The following is a 17,384-nucleotide window of genomic DNA, read 5'->3' as shown; positions in this document are numbered from 1 at the left end:
AAGTCTGTAGAATTATTCGGTTAGGGGGGGGGGCTGTTTTCCATGCAGCCCCAACAGATTCAAAAATTGCTGTTACCGGTATGTACCGTATTCTGTAAAATACCAAAAGAGGTGGAGCTTCAAGGATATTTTTAGCCAATCAGAGCACTTGAAATCCAAAATCTGGGGCTGCAAAGAATGTTGTCCCAAAGCCATGTTTCCAAACAAATTTTTAAATATTTTAATTTTCAATCCGCAATCCATAAGTGAAAAAAGTAATCGGGTCGGACAAACACAGAGGAAAACATATCTTCCCTTTTTTCTCTTTCTTTCAGGGGGGGCTGCAGCCCTGCAGCCCCATGGCACGAGCCGCCACTGAAGCCTACCGTACAAGTTTACCGTGCTAACGTCTGTTTTGAATCGGCTTCCAGTATTTCCAACGTTCGGTAGGCCCTAGGCTATGTCCCATACACCGACGGATTGAGTAGCCTACCGGTACCAGTAACTCTCTTCGGGAACGATTTGAGTGACAACCCTTCATTTTTTGCGTTGCTATTCATTCTTCTATCAAGCAAACCAAACAAGATAGATGAAATTGAGCATTTGTTTATTTTGCTTTATTTGACCAACCTTGACAGCGACGTAATTCTCTGGAGGTCTTCTCTGACTTCTCAAGTCAACCAGGAAATTTTACAAGAACTTCTTCTGAATGTTAAATATTAGTTATTCAAGCGTGTACAGTGCAATCCAAGTCATCCTGCCAACAGCAGTTGAAGCTGAAAGTTTTTTGTTTTTTTTTATTCATGAAGAGGGTCAAGATCTGGTACGCTCAACAATGACTTCCGATTGCCTCTTAGATTTGTGTGTGTTTCATTGCCATCGCGAAAGGATCAGTGACGAGAAAATTAATCGAGTAAATACGGCTGGCGGGAGGCGACGAATAGACTTTTACTCGTGATGTTGTCATTTTCTGATCATGTAATAATAAATTGTTTGTGCTTTATGTTTAAACATACTTTCTGAATCTGTTAGAAAGTCGATTGCATAGGCCTATTACCAAGGCACGAGAATGATTTTAAGCCATCTTCCCTTTGCTTCATATTTGGATGGTTTTTATCAAAAATGTTGATCCGTTTCACCAGTCGATTTTTTTCTGCGCTTTCAGCGTAGGTCTAATATGCATTAGTGTTTGTGCTGGGTGTTCTGAAATGTGGTAGTGGTACCTAATTTGGTTTTCATGCTTTTCCATTGGGCATTGGCCTTCCTTGACTGGTTAACCACAAAGTTTTTTGGTGCTGCCACGCCTTTCTGTTGTTATACTTTGATTTTTATGTAATTGCGTTTCTTTTTCTCGACTTGTATTAGGAAGGCAAATAAAACAAACAACTCTCTCTCTCACCCTCAATTTTTTTTTTCTGGCTACATCACTGTGTTGAAACAGTTATCCCAATATGGTCATGTTTGAAACAACGCATTAGGTAAGTTTTTCTTTAATTTTCTAGTGATCTTTAAAAAAAAGTAAAACCATCTTATCATTTTGTTCTATTATTATCTTTGTGTATTTTTATGCGATATTGCAAAAATAAAACTTTTTTAAAAATTGCTAACAAAACGACTATCCATCTATATTTATAACTGCACTTATTCATTAGGAGATGCAAAAAATAAAAACATTTTTGTAGTAAATACTGATGACTTTGTTACTTTAACTTACAAATTCCCTTATATTTTACATTACCTAGCCAAACATGTACCAAACTATAGTATAAACTATTTTGCTTTTATGACCAATCTTGTTGAATAACGTTGGTTGCTTTATTGCTCCCCAACAAAATTTTAATATTTTTGCGCTTTCAGGGCAGCGCGTTGCTGGAATACAAAATCAATCTATCTGCTCCTGATTGAGGACTTTGGTCAAACTGCTTTACCTTCCAAGGCGCGCTTGTGTTGTGCAGAAAAGCATTTTCTTACAAATAAAGCGCAAAAGTCATGGCTGATTGTGAGTAAACGTTTTAAGGATTTGTTAAGTTTAAACTTTTTTTTAAAGGGTTTGTAATGTAGTAATTAGATGAAAATTTATAGCCTAGGTATACCTTTTGTTCTAGTAGACCAAAATTGAAGAAAGCTTACCAGTCACTCACAATTGGGATTGGCAGCGGATTTTCCTAAACAAGATTTTAACCTGGTTGGGGTTGAATATGAAATTTAAGTCATATAGTATAAGTTAGCAACCTGTGACTGAAATATGAAAATGTTTGCCCTGATAGCTCAGTGACTTTTGGAACGAAGAAGCTTCAAGATCAAGCGGCGCTGGCTCGACTCTCTGTGTGTGCGCTTGAGCAACGCACATTAAGGACTGCTTTCCATTCAGCAGCATCTAATGGATTGAATAGTTCCCTGGCAACAAGACTTCAACAATCGGAAACTTCACTCTGTCAATCTCGGTGACCGGGCCTGCGTCAGTGATTCAAAGCCTCTACAAGTATGCGAAACTGCCAGGATTAAGCTCTGCAAGAAGCTTGACCAGTCTGAGGATAAAGATTCAATCAATCAATATTCACACACAAGTTCATGCTAAGGTTGTGTCTATGTGGCCAGATCTGGCCTGTGACAGCCTTTTTAAAAATTGTAGTAATATATGGCCGTCTTATGGTATATTGTTTGATGAGTCTTTTTCTATCAGTAACACCAACATTGTGATGGCAATAACAACTAAAGGATCTCTTACGTACGTTGTTTAAAAAAACTAAAGGTGTTATGTCATCACTTTAAATAGGCAGTGGCTATTTGACCGGCGCCGGTCTTTGAATCTGAAACACTATTTGACCGTCATTACGTCATTGTCCAGTCACTTTTTTTCTTTTTCTCTTTCAAAGCAAAAGATGAGAAGCGCGCATATAAGTTCTGAATCTAACCATTATATTCAACTCGTTATGTGGCGCGTGTGGTACGTCGCCGCTTCCTATTCTAGAGGGACTGAGTTCGATACTACCCAGAAGCGTTCTTTTTTTTTAACTAAATTTTGACCCAAAGTGCATTTTGTTGAGAGCAAAAATGTATTGCTTCGTTCGGCAAACACGGTCACATCAATCAATCATTTTATTTTTCGTCATTAACGCGTCCGGGACGAAAAAGATACTAACTACAAAAATCGATACATATAGACCTCCCAGCACGTTAATGAACGGGAAGACGTGGCAAAACCTTGAAAAGTTTAAAACGTGCCTGAATTGAAAAATTATGTAGGCTATATACCGTATCAGTAGTTAGCACGGCCACAATCGGAAAATTACCCAGAGAAATTCTCAAATTCCAGCAAATTAAAAAAACTCTAACTTTATTACTCACATTTGAAAAGACATAAAAAATAATTAAAAACTGACTAAAAAATGCACTTCGTGTCAAAATTTAGTTAAAAAAATAAAATAAAAAAAAAGAACGCTTCCGGGTAGTATCGAACTCAGTCCCTTTAGAGTCGGAGGCGGCAACGTATCGCATGCGCCACGTTACGAGTTGAGTACGATGGTTGGATTTAGAACTTATATGCGCTTCTCGTCTTTTGCTTGCTTTGAAAGAGAAAAAGAAAAAAGTGACTGTATAGTGACGTCATGACCGGTCAAATAGTGTTTCAGATTCAAAGACCGGCGCCGGTCAAATAGCCACTGCCCTTTAAATACACATGGAAGATCAGGAAATTCCAACAGCATTGTGAAAATTCAGTGTCTCTTTCATCAGAGCGCATCATACAAAAAGGTAGCAATCTTAATAGATGTCATGGACGTAGTGGAGAAGGTTGTTAACTATATTTTACCTTGAAGACAACTCCTCTTAAAAGTACAGCATTAAAGTATATATCTGCCTTATTTCTGCAATGTTTGTTCATTCAAAACGGTTTTGCAAAAAGTATCTACAGTCAGTAAAGAATCAGTATATAATCTTCAAGAAATGCTGCAGATACAAAATTTTGCGATTTAACACAGATTTCTGATTTCACATTTCCAGTTGATCTAATGTTGTATTTGAACAACTTTAAAGTTCCATCATCAGAAAAATCTCTATTTTATACACAAGATGTAATGAATACACAATTATTATACACATGGTACACAAATTTAAAACAAAATCACAGCTTCAGGAAAGTCAACTGAGAATGAAAACTCTTCACTCTACTACAAAATAACAATCTACCAGTAGTGTACTATATATGGCAGTACTTCGGAACAAAGATAGCAGTTTAAAAATCATGTCATTTGCAAGCTCTCTTATGGCTAAAAAGTTCAATGCATGACTGGCAGGCGCGACCGCAACGATAATATGTAAAGCCACCGGTAGTAATGGAAATTTCTATATTTTTGTCTATTGCGACGCTTTTCTTCTAGGTTGGTGATACGCATTTCTTCATACTTGAAAATGGTTTCATGTACAGTGAGCGTCCATGCATGTCTACCTTCAAGGTTAATACAATGTCGAGTGTCTAAGTTGCTCAATTTCAGTGATGATTGTAGGGTGTCTTTGAAGCACTTCCTGGGAGCACCAACATTGCGATGGCCTGATTTTGGAAAGCTCTCCAAATAAGATGATCTTGGAGAGTCTGTAATTGTCCATCCTGGAAACATGGCCAACCCAACATAGTTCTCTTTTTAACTGCGATGATTCAATGTTGGAGATAGATACCTGTTAAAGGACTTCAGTGTCTGGGACATGTTTGCTCCAGTGAATGTTCAGAATAAATATGAGACAACGCTGGTGAAAATGTTCCAGGAGTTGTAATGGCGATATAGCACCCAGCATTCTGATCCATAGAGGAGAGATGTTGAAACGACTGCCTCTTATACCATGAATTTTGTTTCCTTTTGTAAGTAATGATTGTCCCAAACTCATTTGTGAAGCCTTTCAAAGGCAGAGCTTGCTGTAGCCAGTCTACACTCAATTTTAGCATCTGAAGATATGGTGTATCCTAGGTATGGAAACTGCTGCACTACATTGAGCTCCGATTGGTCGACAGATATGAGTCCTGAATGAGGATGGAAGAATACTTCCTCAGGTGCAGGCTGATGTAGCACTTCTGTCTTTTTTAGGCTAATTACTAGCCCGAATATTTTTGTAACTTCTGCAAAACAAGAAGTTAAGTTTCTCGGCAGCCGATTTGTAGCAAGAATTGACAGCGATAGACACATGTTTCGCCCATGAGGCTGGGCTCATCAGTATCGCACCGTATTCTGCCACAAATTTATTCGACCACCGCTTTACCGGTCAGTTTAACTCTTATCTTTGTGGTTGGCGAATCGCAGCTGCTCGCTGTACTAGTGAGTGCTCAGCCTTGTGCTGATAGCCGGGAAGAACGCCCCTTTCTTCACAAGAAGTTAAGTGTTGCAGTGCTTCCTCTGTGTGGGCATGCAAGGCTGCATCATTAGCAAACAGCCGTTCATGGATTGGTTTTGTTTTTGTGTAAGACTCCCAAGGTCGAACAGAGAGCCGTCAGTAGTCATTACGGTAGCATATGTAGATACCATCCTCATCAGAAAGATCTTTAAATGCTTCTTGGAGCATTGCAGTTAAGAAGATGCTAATTAATGTTGGTGCTAAAACACAACCTTGTTTACGCCATTTGATATGTTAAAACATGCAGATATGTCATTGTCATGTTGAACTTGGCCATGTTGGATTGTGTGCAACTGGATGATCTTGCTGAGAAATTTTGTATGACAGCCTAACCGTTTCAAGATATTCCAGAGTCCATTTCTACTCATTGTGTCAAAAGCTTTGATGAGGTTAACAAAGGCGATGAAGAGGCCTTTGTTTTGTTTCCTACATTTTTCTTGTGATTGATGGAGAACAAATACCATGTCGATGGTGCTTTTATTTGCTCATAACTCTCACTGTGATGTTGGGAGGTGCTCTTCAACTATGGGAAGTAAACTGCTTAAAAGCACTGGGGCAAAGATTTTACTGGCAGTTGAGAGAAGAGTGATTCCACGGTAGTTAGAACAGTCAGATTTCTGTCCTAATAGTTTTTGTACAGAATAATGATGATTGCATTCTTGGAAGGTTGCTTTCTTTATGGGGCAAACTGGTTTGGTTAAATGTGCTTGATATGCAGATCTTTTCTAGCTGATAACATTTAGATGAGGTGATTGTTTTCGTCAAACCAGTCTTGATTCTTTCTATGGGTAGATCCAAGTATTTCTTTAGATGACTGTTTCTCAACTGTTTTTAGATGTTCCCAGAAGCTAACTTGATTGTAACCTTTCTTGAAGTTTTGCATTTAATGTAGTTGGTTGCAACCTGCTAATGTTGTATTTTTTTTCTTGGGAGGTTTTTTCTTTGAGTTGTACTTGAGATGGAGCCTTAGTTTACAGCAAACTATATGGTGATCATGGTAGCATTCTGCGCTTGGCATTACGCATTTGTGTAAAACATCCCTGCGATCACATTGGCGCACAGCATAAGGATGTAGTCAATGAGATACCAGTGCTTGGATTGAGGGTGCATTTTGTCTTTTAGTTGTCTTTAGCCTATCTTTCTTCTGAAACAAAGTATTTGTTATACTTTATAGTGAATTGATGTTCAGCACAGAAATCTATTAGCAAACATTCATTATCGTAGGATTTACCAATATCATGTCCCGATTGTCCCCCTGATACCCCTTTTCATGTCTCAGAGTCTTGCCCAAGTCTTGCATTGAAGTCGCCAAGAATTATGATCTTGTCATTGGGAGAGATGCTTTTTGCAAGATGGCACAAGGAGACATAAAATCTTTCCTTTTTGGATTATTCCGCTATTAGAGTTGGAGCATAAAACGTTGCCTACTTCATCCCTTTTCCATCGCTACAGGACTTTTGGGGTAAAGGCTAAGACGTGAAATGAACTTGAGCCTGCGCTATTGATTTTTAAGGTGAATTACAGTGTGCACAATCCTGGCCTCACCCTTTACACACAAGGTTTGTCTGCCCTGGCTCAGCAGTCAGCATGCTGAGACAAGGACAGTAAGGTCCCTGAGTTGTAGGATTTATATCAGACTTTCCTTGTCTTAATATATGGTATAAGAACCTTTCCTGGAAGCACGGGACCATTTTAACCCTGGGGGTTTGATTTGGGTATGTTAGGAATTGTACATTGCAGTACACCTACACATCGCACCGACAAGAGCCAAGCCTTCTCTGGGTATTTAACCCAGACCTGGGAGTCATGAGAATAAAGGGGTAACTCCACATTCCCCAAAGCACCACTTACTCTAAGTAGTGTCTCCTTACCAGTTGCAGTTTTGTGTCGGTACCCAGGACAATCAAAGAGATGTAATGACGCGACCAGTTATGACAACTAAATTGCTACAATGAATAGTGCTTTCTTGAATACTTCAACATTTCCAACTACCACATATTGTTCATCGCATCATAAGTTTCAAATGGGTCAGCATATTCTCCAGCAGCATGAATCGTGTGAAGATCTTGCAACGTTACAAGGAACACTTAAATGGTATCATCTGGATAACCGTTCCGACAGCCGCGATATATTTTGCAAAAGAAAGCAAGATTTTGAAGTGACCGAACTTTAGATAAGTACGGGTTTATTCCAACTGTAAAGACTTTGCTTGAAGCAAGTTACAAAGTTGCTTATCAGATTGCCAAGGGAAAAAAGCCGCACATTATTGCCGAAACATTAAAAAACCCTGTGCTCTAGAAATTAAAGTAGTTTGTGGCTCAGAACAAAGAAAAAAACTTGAAAGTATACCGATGTCAAATAACGTTGTTAAATCAAGAATAGATAATGTTTCAGAAAATATTCTCAAAGAAGTGATGGAAAAATGGCATCATCTCCTTTCCCATTTAGCTTGCAGCTGGACGAAAACACTGATGTTTCTTTTGCAGTCAGCTCTTAAGTTATGTGCGTTATGTTAATGGCGATAAAACCAAAGAAGAATTTTTGTTTTGTGAAACTTTTGGAAACTGCAAAGGCTAGTGATGTATTTATAATGATAAACAAATTTTTTGTCAAGCAAAACTTTGACTAGAAAAGAAATTAGGCTCAATTTGTACGGATGGAGCACCGGTGATGCTCGGAAACAAATCGGGTTTGTCTCTTTAGTCAAAAACGAAGCTCCTGATGTAATGGTTACTCATTGCATCCTGCACGGCATGAATTAGCAGCAAAACTTTGCCATTAACTCTCAAACAAGTTCTGTCAGATTGTGTGAAAGTGGTTAATTTTATCACAATTTGACCCATTAATCATCGTATCTTCTTAGGTCTCTGCCAGGAACTTCATGCCGGTCAGATCACGAGATGCTTTTGTACCATTCAGAAGTACGTTGACTTTCCAGAGGCGAAGTTTTGAAACGATTACAGAAGCTCAACAAAAAGTGTCATTATTTCTGAAAGATAAAAGAAGTCCTTTTCTGAAAAATTGGAGTCGAATTCTTTTTTTGTATGGCCTATCCTACTTGGTCGATAGTTTGACCATATCAATAACCTTAATCATGCCATTCAGGGACCAGGTGTGACAATAATGAATGCAGCTGATAAACTGAACATGTTCATGCTCAAGTTGTCTCTTTGGAAAAGTAGATTGGAAGTAGGTAATTATACCAACTTTCCAATGTTAGAAGATCTTATTTTGAAGGATGAAACTCAAGAAGAATGTGACATTGTTATCTTTATGAGAACGGAGCTTTGTTCACACTTGGATACTCTACAGACCTCCTTTGAACTATTCAAGGCTATGTTAAATTTGGGTAACTTGGAGGGTGAAGCATGGATTTGAAATCCTTTTCTCATTGACGTGAACAGTATTGATGATGAAGATTCCAACAAAGATGATCTTATTGATTTGAGAGCAAGCGAACTTTTACACATAGAATTTAATGCTATAACTCTGAAAAAATTTTGGTACTCTCAACAATCTGATTCCATTCGCTACTACTTACCTCTATGAGACTGCATTTTCGGCTCTTACCATAAAAACCAAACACCGAAATAGTTTGGATGTTATATGTGTGTAGCTTTATCAAAAACCCTGCCACAGTTCTGTGTTTTGGTGCAAGACAGACAACAACAGGCTTCTCATTAAATGTGTTTTAAGTTAGTACAGGGTGCGTCATAAGTTTGGAAAAGAAGAAAAAAGTTGTTAAATATTACAGCACAATTTAAGCAATACATTGGCCAAATTTGAGATGTAATGGTCTTTTATCAATAAATTTAGAATATAATGTAACTTTGTTTCCAGACTTATGACGCACCAATGCACCATGTATCATTGTTGTATTATGAAATGTACCTGTATTTGTTTGAAGTTCTTTTTCTGATGGTTCTTGAATGTTTGAGCAAGTTTTTAATATAATTCGAAGACAATGTTGTTTTTTAAGTTTGCTAGTATTTTATTATAAATAATACGGTATTACGGTAGTAAGCATAGTTTTGCAAAATTATTGATTAGTTAGGATCAGTCTCAAAAATTTAGGGGTCTGTAAGCTTGAAAAAATTTTGAAAGGGGTCCGTAACTAAAAATGGTTGGAAACCACAGCGTATCAGAATTCTTCTCCACCAACCTTCTCGTGGATACATGTGTTCACTGTGTTTAACTTCCTTCTGTTATAACCACCAACAGCGTATATCAACCCTCCATTGGAAACCAAAGCCTGAACATTACGACCTTCATTCATATCAATGCTGTTGTACTACAGTATTTGCTTTCAACAATGTTGTAACTTTAAACATGAAGTCACTGCAGGGAAACCATCTTTTGTGCCACCAACAATGAAGATCAAATCATTTCAAACTACTGAAGCAGCCCAACATCTCACAGCATTTGTAGAAGCAAGTTGTGTCCAACCAGATCCTTCATCATTTAACTTGAATTTTTCAACTACTTTCGTTTTATATCCACTCATAACAAAAACCTCATTTTTATGGCTAACAGCTGATCTGTTCAAGTGTTCAAAGTTTGTGTTCAGGAAGTCAGTTACTTCTTTCTTACGTCATACTTTCACACATTTTTTTTATGAATCACAAGAAATTGATTGCTCGATTCTTTTTTTGCTGTAGCAGCGAAAAGGACTTCAGTTGCAGCATCACATGAAATTGAAGATTGAAGTAAAATACTTGGACATTCCACTGAAGTCATAATCAATTCCTCTTTCAATGCAACATCTTGCAAGAAATTCCACGACAGTTTTCCAAGTTTAATGACTGAAAAGTTTAACCATTTGCTTCTTACATGTAGCGACGTCATGTTTGACCCAATTAATGAGCGCATGAAAAACATTTTCTTTAGAGGTTACCTTTTTCTCTTCCATTTGCATCACTTCAAACATCATGTCTGGTATTTGCTCTTTGAATTCTTTTCCTTCGATGACTGATTCAAAGTTCTTAGCATTGACAATGTTAGCTTTTGCCACATTGCCACAACCTGGCCCGGATCATACGTTTTCGCATATGCTTGAATTGTTAAGCAATTTGTCACAAAAAATTTGATGCAATATTGCTTGAGATTTGGAATTTGCATATAATTTGATGCTTCAAGCAAATTATACACACTTTCATCTGTCACTTTTACCGTGCGAGTGTAAATGAAAGTGTGGATCAGCTCCATTGTTTCTTTATCCAATCCATGTCTGGTATATCCGCCTTGCGTTCATACTTTTCTGTCATCTCTGAGAAAAGCATTTTTGATAAAAGGTTGAAAATGCACTTGTGGCTGGCAAATTCACCATCTCCAGCAGTCAAAGTAATGTCGTAACAACCATTTGCAGATTTCCTTTCTATGTTCAGCTTTGACATGATATCTTTCATGTGATCACTTTGAAAGACTTTGAATCCCGTTTTTCTATTATTTCTCAGATTTAATTTCAATACAAAATATATGACAGTATAACTTCTTGGCAAGTGATGATGTGAATGCAGAGGTTTAAAATTTTAAAGGTCACAATTCTACCTCAGGCATAAGGTTAAGCTTATTCAAATACTGTAGAAACCAGTATTGTACTGTGGGTTGTACTTATTTCATATATATATTTCGATACGGATAGCTTCGTCACCACTTTGTGAGACCATATGTACAATTGTAGGCATTTAATCAATAGAAAATTGTGTTATGGTGTACCGACTTGCTTTTACAAGGTCTTTTGCTTGTTTGTCTTTTGAACTGACTATGTTATGCTAATGAGACCCAACAAGATCAAAACATAATTTTTCATGAACTGCAATATGTTACTGTAACATTGATTTGCTACTGTTCAGAGAATTCAATTCGGAGATAGCCTTTTTCGGAGATTTCTAAAATCTCACAGCAGCATCTGTTTATTCAAACGAATAAGCTTATAGGTTATTTGTAAAGTGGCGTTTCGTGATTAACGGTTGGTTAATCGAATGAAGTCTCGGCGAAAATGTCTCACCTAAACTTGCTAGATATCGCTATAGCGTATATATACCTGCAAGATATCAGCTAATTTACTTCACTGAAACAAAAACTTTCTTTTTTGCATGGATACGGGAAGGTGAACCCAAAAACTGCCAACCCAAATGATTCCTACAGATTCTTTAAATTTACAGCAGCCGTCGCTGGATTTATGAAATAACCGAATCAGCTTTCTTCACAAAAAGGTGTCTCCGAATTGGGATTTCTCCGAATCAGATTCTCTAAAACGGGTCATTCCGTGTTGACATTGTGGTTAAATCCCTTGTCAATAAGTTTTACATGAAATCGCCATTATGCCATGGCAGATTGTTGACCACTATGAACCAGAAATGTTCTTTAACGAATATATAACAACTCCTCAACTAAAGTTTACCTTCAAGATTGGCAAGATTGGTTTGAAACCACTGTTTTGTCAAATATATATTGCAAAAGTTTGCCTGGATTTGTAATGTTTTGTTCAACAAGAAGTGCAGCAATGTTTTGGATTTTAGTTAGAAACTTGAAAAATATAATAAAGAATTAACTAAGATTATGTTTATTCATTACTGTAAACTGCAATATTGATTTCACTTGTGTCACCATAGAAAGTATGATACCGTACATTTGTAACATGTTAGATTATTTATAATCATAACGTTCAGTCCTTTATAACCTGAAGGTATATGTTTGTTTACAGTCTATATGTTTAATTGTTCATGCAAATGTGATTTTTTAATTTTACTCATCGCTGTTTTGTTTAACTCAACGGAAACTAAGTTAAAAATGTAAAATAATGTTGACTAACTAATTTATGCTATAATAACCATTTTTTATGTGTTTGTAATTTTATTTAGCGGAAGTCACCACTGCTACTCCAGTGTCTGAAACACCAATGGAAGCAGAAAATACAACATCGGCACAAGGGGATCCTGTAAATATTTTTAAGTTGTTTAAGTTTTGTTTTATGAGTTGTTGCAAGTACACCATTACTTTTTCAAAACTACATATACTTTTGCACTTTTTAATCATATTTTTGTTCAGTATGAATATACTGACATCATTCGACCTATTTCAACAGAAGTATAGTATAAATAAATTTGTGATGAATATTGAATATCTGTTTCAGGAAGCGGTAACAAATCCACCTGAACCCAGTGCAGCAGCCAACACGCAGGTGGGTCGTTCTTTCATTTTGGAACCTTCATTTAAAAAAGTTTTAAGTATTATCATAAAAATATTTCCTTTCCTTGGAACCTCCATATGCACAAATAGTGACCGCATAGGCAACCAGTCTTATATCCAGTGGTTAAAAATAGTAGGAAGCCAATCTTTGTGTCCACGTTCACTCGTTCAGGCCTGTGAAATGTCTTGCCATAGAAATATCTGCGTAGTGCCTACTGTTAATAGGTTTGGACCGTTTGATACCAATGTTCTTCCAAGAAGCATGCTGGCCTCTCAGCTATGCAGTTATCACACTGAAACTAAAGTAGAATGCCACTGAAAGTAATGAGACAGTTAGCAACATATTTCAAAGTGATTTCTTCACATACAGTATAACCCGAATTGCACCATGTTATAAATCTGGACCAGAACGTCTGGTGCGTACGACCTGTCGGAGGGACAATGGGACATCACATCTCAGGATGCATCTCATCGTGAAAGTACTAGGCGTGAATTTAATTGAGCATATCTTGCCCTGTTATATTGTTTGTTTATTCAGATATTTTGTTCTCTAGTCTTGAATTCCCAATCCAGTTCTTTTTTTACTACTAATCGCTTCGACGCAAAAGTTATCAATTGGCCTATTGCTAAGTCGGCCGCGCCAGAATATGGTGTTCCTACTGCATTCTAGGCAAACACATTCCGACACTTTATCGTGACTTTAATTTGACCACGAGTGTACGGGAGCATCTGAACTTTAGGGACGTAAAGAAAAGTGCCATCAAAGACCATATCATGGAATGTTCATTTTGCACAGATCAAAAATTCTCTGCTGACTCATTTAAAATTTTACTTAAAGGCAAATCCCCATTTGACATAAAAATTTCGGAAGAGCTGTCAAATGCCACAATCCAAATTTAAACAAACAATTTTTTGCTGGAGGCGTATGCCTTCTCAACATTTATTAAATGTGTCACCTTATACCCTGTGGTACAAACCATTTGTTGTTAGTTGCTTTTTTCCCAATGTAAATTTAATTTATTTTCCGTTTGTCTGTTTTAGTCAGTTAGCAAGCTAGTTACCTTCAGAAAGTTGAAATTTATTGCATTTTGTAAATATTTTCAGATTCCTGATGAGGGCTGAAGTTAAGCTGAAAACGTTCGACTGTTAAAACTATTTGTAAATATGTAAAATACATCGTTATAATGCTCAACCCTGTTGTATTATTGTGTCTTGCCTGTCTTTGGTACAAAAAGCACTCTCCTTTGAAACTATAAGTTTTTATAGAAACTATAACTAAGATTTTCTTGACATTTTATGAACTTCAATGCAATAATAATTTAATTTTATGCAGGAACCTGCCAGCACTGACAAGGATGCTGCTGGAAAGACTCCTAACACTGTGGACATGCAGTCCTTGCCCACACGTGCTTATCTCGATCAAACTATAGTTCCGATACTTCTCTCTGGTCTATCAACATTGGCTAAAGAAAGGTAGGTTTTACTCAAGCAATGTGTGTATTAAAATATCGAAGTTACCCTCGATACAGTGTAACTTACCGATGATATTTGTACTGCTTTGTTGAACAGCTGTTTGTTGTTTTGCGAACTCTTGCAAGCTCTTGAGGGAGTCAGTTCCTACTTATAGAGACAACAGTAGTAGTAGGCCAGTTTTAATCCGGTAATGTCCTCGTTACCAAAGGTGGCCGGACTCACCTCCAAGTGCCGCAATCGCCCTCACACCTCGATATGTCTCACGCGTCATCTCTTGTCAAGCCCATAGTGGAATCGACAAACTGCCGCAAATTCTCAGTCATGGATTGAGACAGGCTCGAATTCGGAGATTGACTCCTGTTGGCGCTGTGGGCGAAATTGTATAAAAACTGTTTACATTTTCTAAAGCTATTGACAATTTGATCTACGGAAGGGGGATTTTATCACTTTATTTAGATTGTATGGTATGCATCATCACTTCCCTGTAGAATACAATAAAGTGCTATTTTTTTAATGCTACCGATATCACGGTAGTGTGGTCAGTGCGGACTGCGGATGAGTATTAGGTGCAATAAATTTGTTGATCCTGTTTTAATAACAGTTTATCTTCATTCTTCATATCGTAATTAATTGTTCTAAATTCAATTATTTCCAACCTATCAACAATTGCTTTTTAATTTTTGACTTTTACGTCAACTCGGTGTTCAAACTCATGGGGACAATGGATTGAAACACTAAAAGATCTAACAACAGCAACTTTCGTTGCCTACAAAGCATTAAATTTTCTACATTTTCATGTACCATTTGAAATCAATAATTTCTGATCACCTACCAGCGATCAACATTCATGGTGCAGTAGATTGTGAAACTGGCATTGCTGTACCAGAACAGTTTTAAATATATCCAATTGCGCATGTCATAAACTTTCTGATTTATTGACAGCATCAGGCGCCTACCTTAAATGTAAGTGCAAGATTAAGCACCACTTGTAATATCATCACATTCTTTCCACGCATGTTTTCACGTAAAGACGGTTTTGTGTTTTCATGCAACCAAACCTTTGGTTTAGGTTCTTAATTTATTGATTATCTACTTCCTTGAAAAGCTCTTGTCCGCTATGTGTGATTTTCTTTTCGTTATCGTTTTTCATAGAAATTTTAGTTCAGTAAACAAAATGCTATTTTACTTGTCACACCACATCGACTCTCGAAGCTAAACACAGGATGTGCAGCACGATTGCAGTATGTTTCCATACAATTTCTACTGTCTCGTTCATGTTGTTCTAAACTTGTCTCACTTTTCATTTTTTCTAGCTTTAAATTAAATTTTTTATCCGCATCATGATTTTAGTTTGTGGTTCTTTTGTATGTTCCTTGAGAAGTATATGAACTGTGAAGCATATAACTAAGTTACATCAAGAATATAATGGTTTCAACTGTGGTCAAAACAAGGACTTTGACCAAAGTTATATTGGATCTTTCAACCATCTTTTTAATATTCGCCTCCTTCCCTCGGCCTCACTTTTTGAGGGCCTGCTGCAAACTGGCACTTTTACTACTGTAAAGTGCAACTGTTTGTTTTTATAATCACTTAGACAGCACTCAATATTATCGAAAAATTTATTTTCTCATGCATGTCACTCCAGTGATCACCTGTCTTGCCTGCTAGATGGACAACCCAACGCCTTGATTCCATGTTGATTTTTTTTTGTAACTTGTCACTTTTTTCTGAAAATTTATCTTAGCACAGTTTAATCGACTTCATTACTTGTTTATTGTTGGCAACCCTGTGCCTTTTTTTTTATTAAACTAAATTTAACTTTACAGTACCCTCACTTGCTGTCCACTTTCAGTATTCCTGTCAGTCGCCATGCTTATGTCATTCTATTATTTTGCAGACCCCCGAATCCGATTGAGTATCTGGCTGCTTATCTCTTGAAAAACAAAGATGAGTTCAAACCTGGAAGTGGCGCCAAGGAGTAGATTGGACGAGAAACAAGCGTGGTCCCGACGGAGTTGTTTCTGTGTGTTGAGGAAATCTCTTTGTTTTGTGTTCAAATTATTTTTTTCTTGTTTTGTGAAATTTTTTTAGGGAATTGCTTTCTGAACAACGCAGGCACAAAATCACTTTGTCATACCAATTTTTTTTTCTAATTGAAAAACGTTACTGTCGTTAATTTTGTTATTTTGCTGCTGCATCACTAAATAGTCAGCGGCCGTTAAAAGAGAAAATGCGAAAGAAACTTGTCAGATTTTACAGTAGCAGTCTGTTGTGATGACATAAAGAAGCAGCAGACATGAGATACTGATTTTAACGTTAATGTTTTGTAACGCTTAGGTGTGCTTTCTTACGACGTCCTTGTAATGAAACTATTAAGTCTTTTGTGATAAGAACGTTTATTGATTTAGCAGAAGCAAGCAGTAGCCTACAGTAACTAGACACAACAGCTGCTGTTTGGACCATTGCTACCACACCGCACTGAGCTTAATGTTTCGTGGCAACTGAAAGGCTTGCTGGCACCGTTTCAAGGGGTTGTTTTAATAACTCAAGTTTTCGTTTTGTTGAAAGAAACTCCAATTAATTGTCACTATATTCAATTGAACTACTTACGTTAGTGCTATGTTATTTAGTTAACTGTGACATTTTTAACGAGCGCAGATTTTAATTGGGCTACGTTTAGTCGTTTATACTGTATACGTTGCTTTCAACCAAACAACGTGAATACAGTTTATTGACGTAGTGTTTTCATCTTTTCAACGTTTGTTTAACGAATGACTATTACACTTCAATTAGCAGTTAATAAAAAAAAAGTAAATTTGTTTTAAGCACGCGTGCGACTGTGCATTGAATTAAGAATGTGAGATGCCAAGACATTCCCAGACAGCAAATCAGTCTGGATTGAGGTGTAAGTAACGTAATGGCAGGATGGTCCGCTGCTATTCGGGTGATTTCGAAAATTCACTTTTCGTGATGCCTTTGTTTAGAGAAATCGTGGATTTATTTTGGATGTCGGGCTACTCGAACTAGGTTACAATAAGCAAAATGTCAATAGCTGTTGTAGGGTTGCTGGTTAGGCCTACGAATGGTTCAGCACAATCAACAGCAGTGGTTCTAAAACTTTATTGACGAACTTTAAGGAAGAATTTGCTGAACTCGCGACGCACTTATGACAGATGTGCATTGGCAGAGTGACATGACTCTGAGGATGAATGTTATAGTGTGTTAGTGCCATCGCATGAAACGTCGGTGCGGAAAGAAAAGTATTGTAGAAGCCTTTTTTCAGACAGAAACAAGTCCTTGAACTTTCCTAGTGCCGAATTATAACGTCTCTATTACATACAACGCCCCGTTCCTTCCAG

General features: G+C 37.2%; 1 protein-coding gene across 1 annotated transcript; it reads left to right on the top strand.

The window, feature by feature from the left end:
* The first annotated feature begins 1,836 nt into the window (after positions 1-1,836).
* Positions 1,837-16,844, top strand: LOC145770087 (uncharacterized). The gene is made up of 5 exons (XM_082581678.1): positions 1,837-1,978; positions 12,225-12,301; positions 12,497-12,544; positions 13,886-14,025; positions 15,923-16,844. Exons 1-5 carry the CDS (start codon positions 1,969-1,971, stop codon positions 16,005-16,007), a joined length of 360 nt encoding a protein of 119 aa, XP_082437804.1. The 5' UTR covers positions 1,837-1,968; the 3' UTR covers positions 16,008-16,844.
* Positions 16,845-17,384: the final 540 nt, after the last annotated feature.

This window comes from Aplidium turbinatum, chromosome 1, assembly GCF_918807975.1.
Source record: "Aplidium turbinatum chromosome 1, kaAplTurb1.1, whole genome shotgun sequence".
Taxonomy (NCBI): Eukaryota; Metazoa; Chordata; class Ascidiacea; order Aplousobranchia; family Polyclinidae; genus Aplidium; species Aplidium turbinatum.
The sequence above is the reverse complement of the archived record's forward strand: the minus strand, read 5'-3'. Positions and strand labels throughout refer to the sequence as shown.

Coding starts and splice junctions, on each gene's coding strand:
- LOC145770087 (XM_082581678.1), top strand. Junction 12,545..13,885: donor GTGCAGCAGCCAACACGCAG/GTGGGTCGTTCT, acceptor AATTTTATGCAG/GAACCTGCCAGCACTGACAA. Junction 14,026..15,922: donor TCAACATTGGCTAAAGAAAG/GTAGGTTTTACT, acceptor ATTATTTTGCAG/ACCCCCGAATCCGATTGAGT.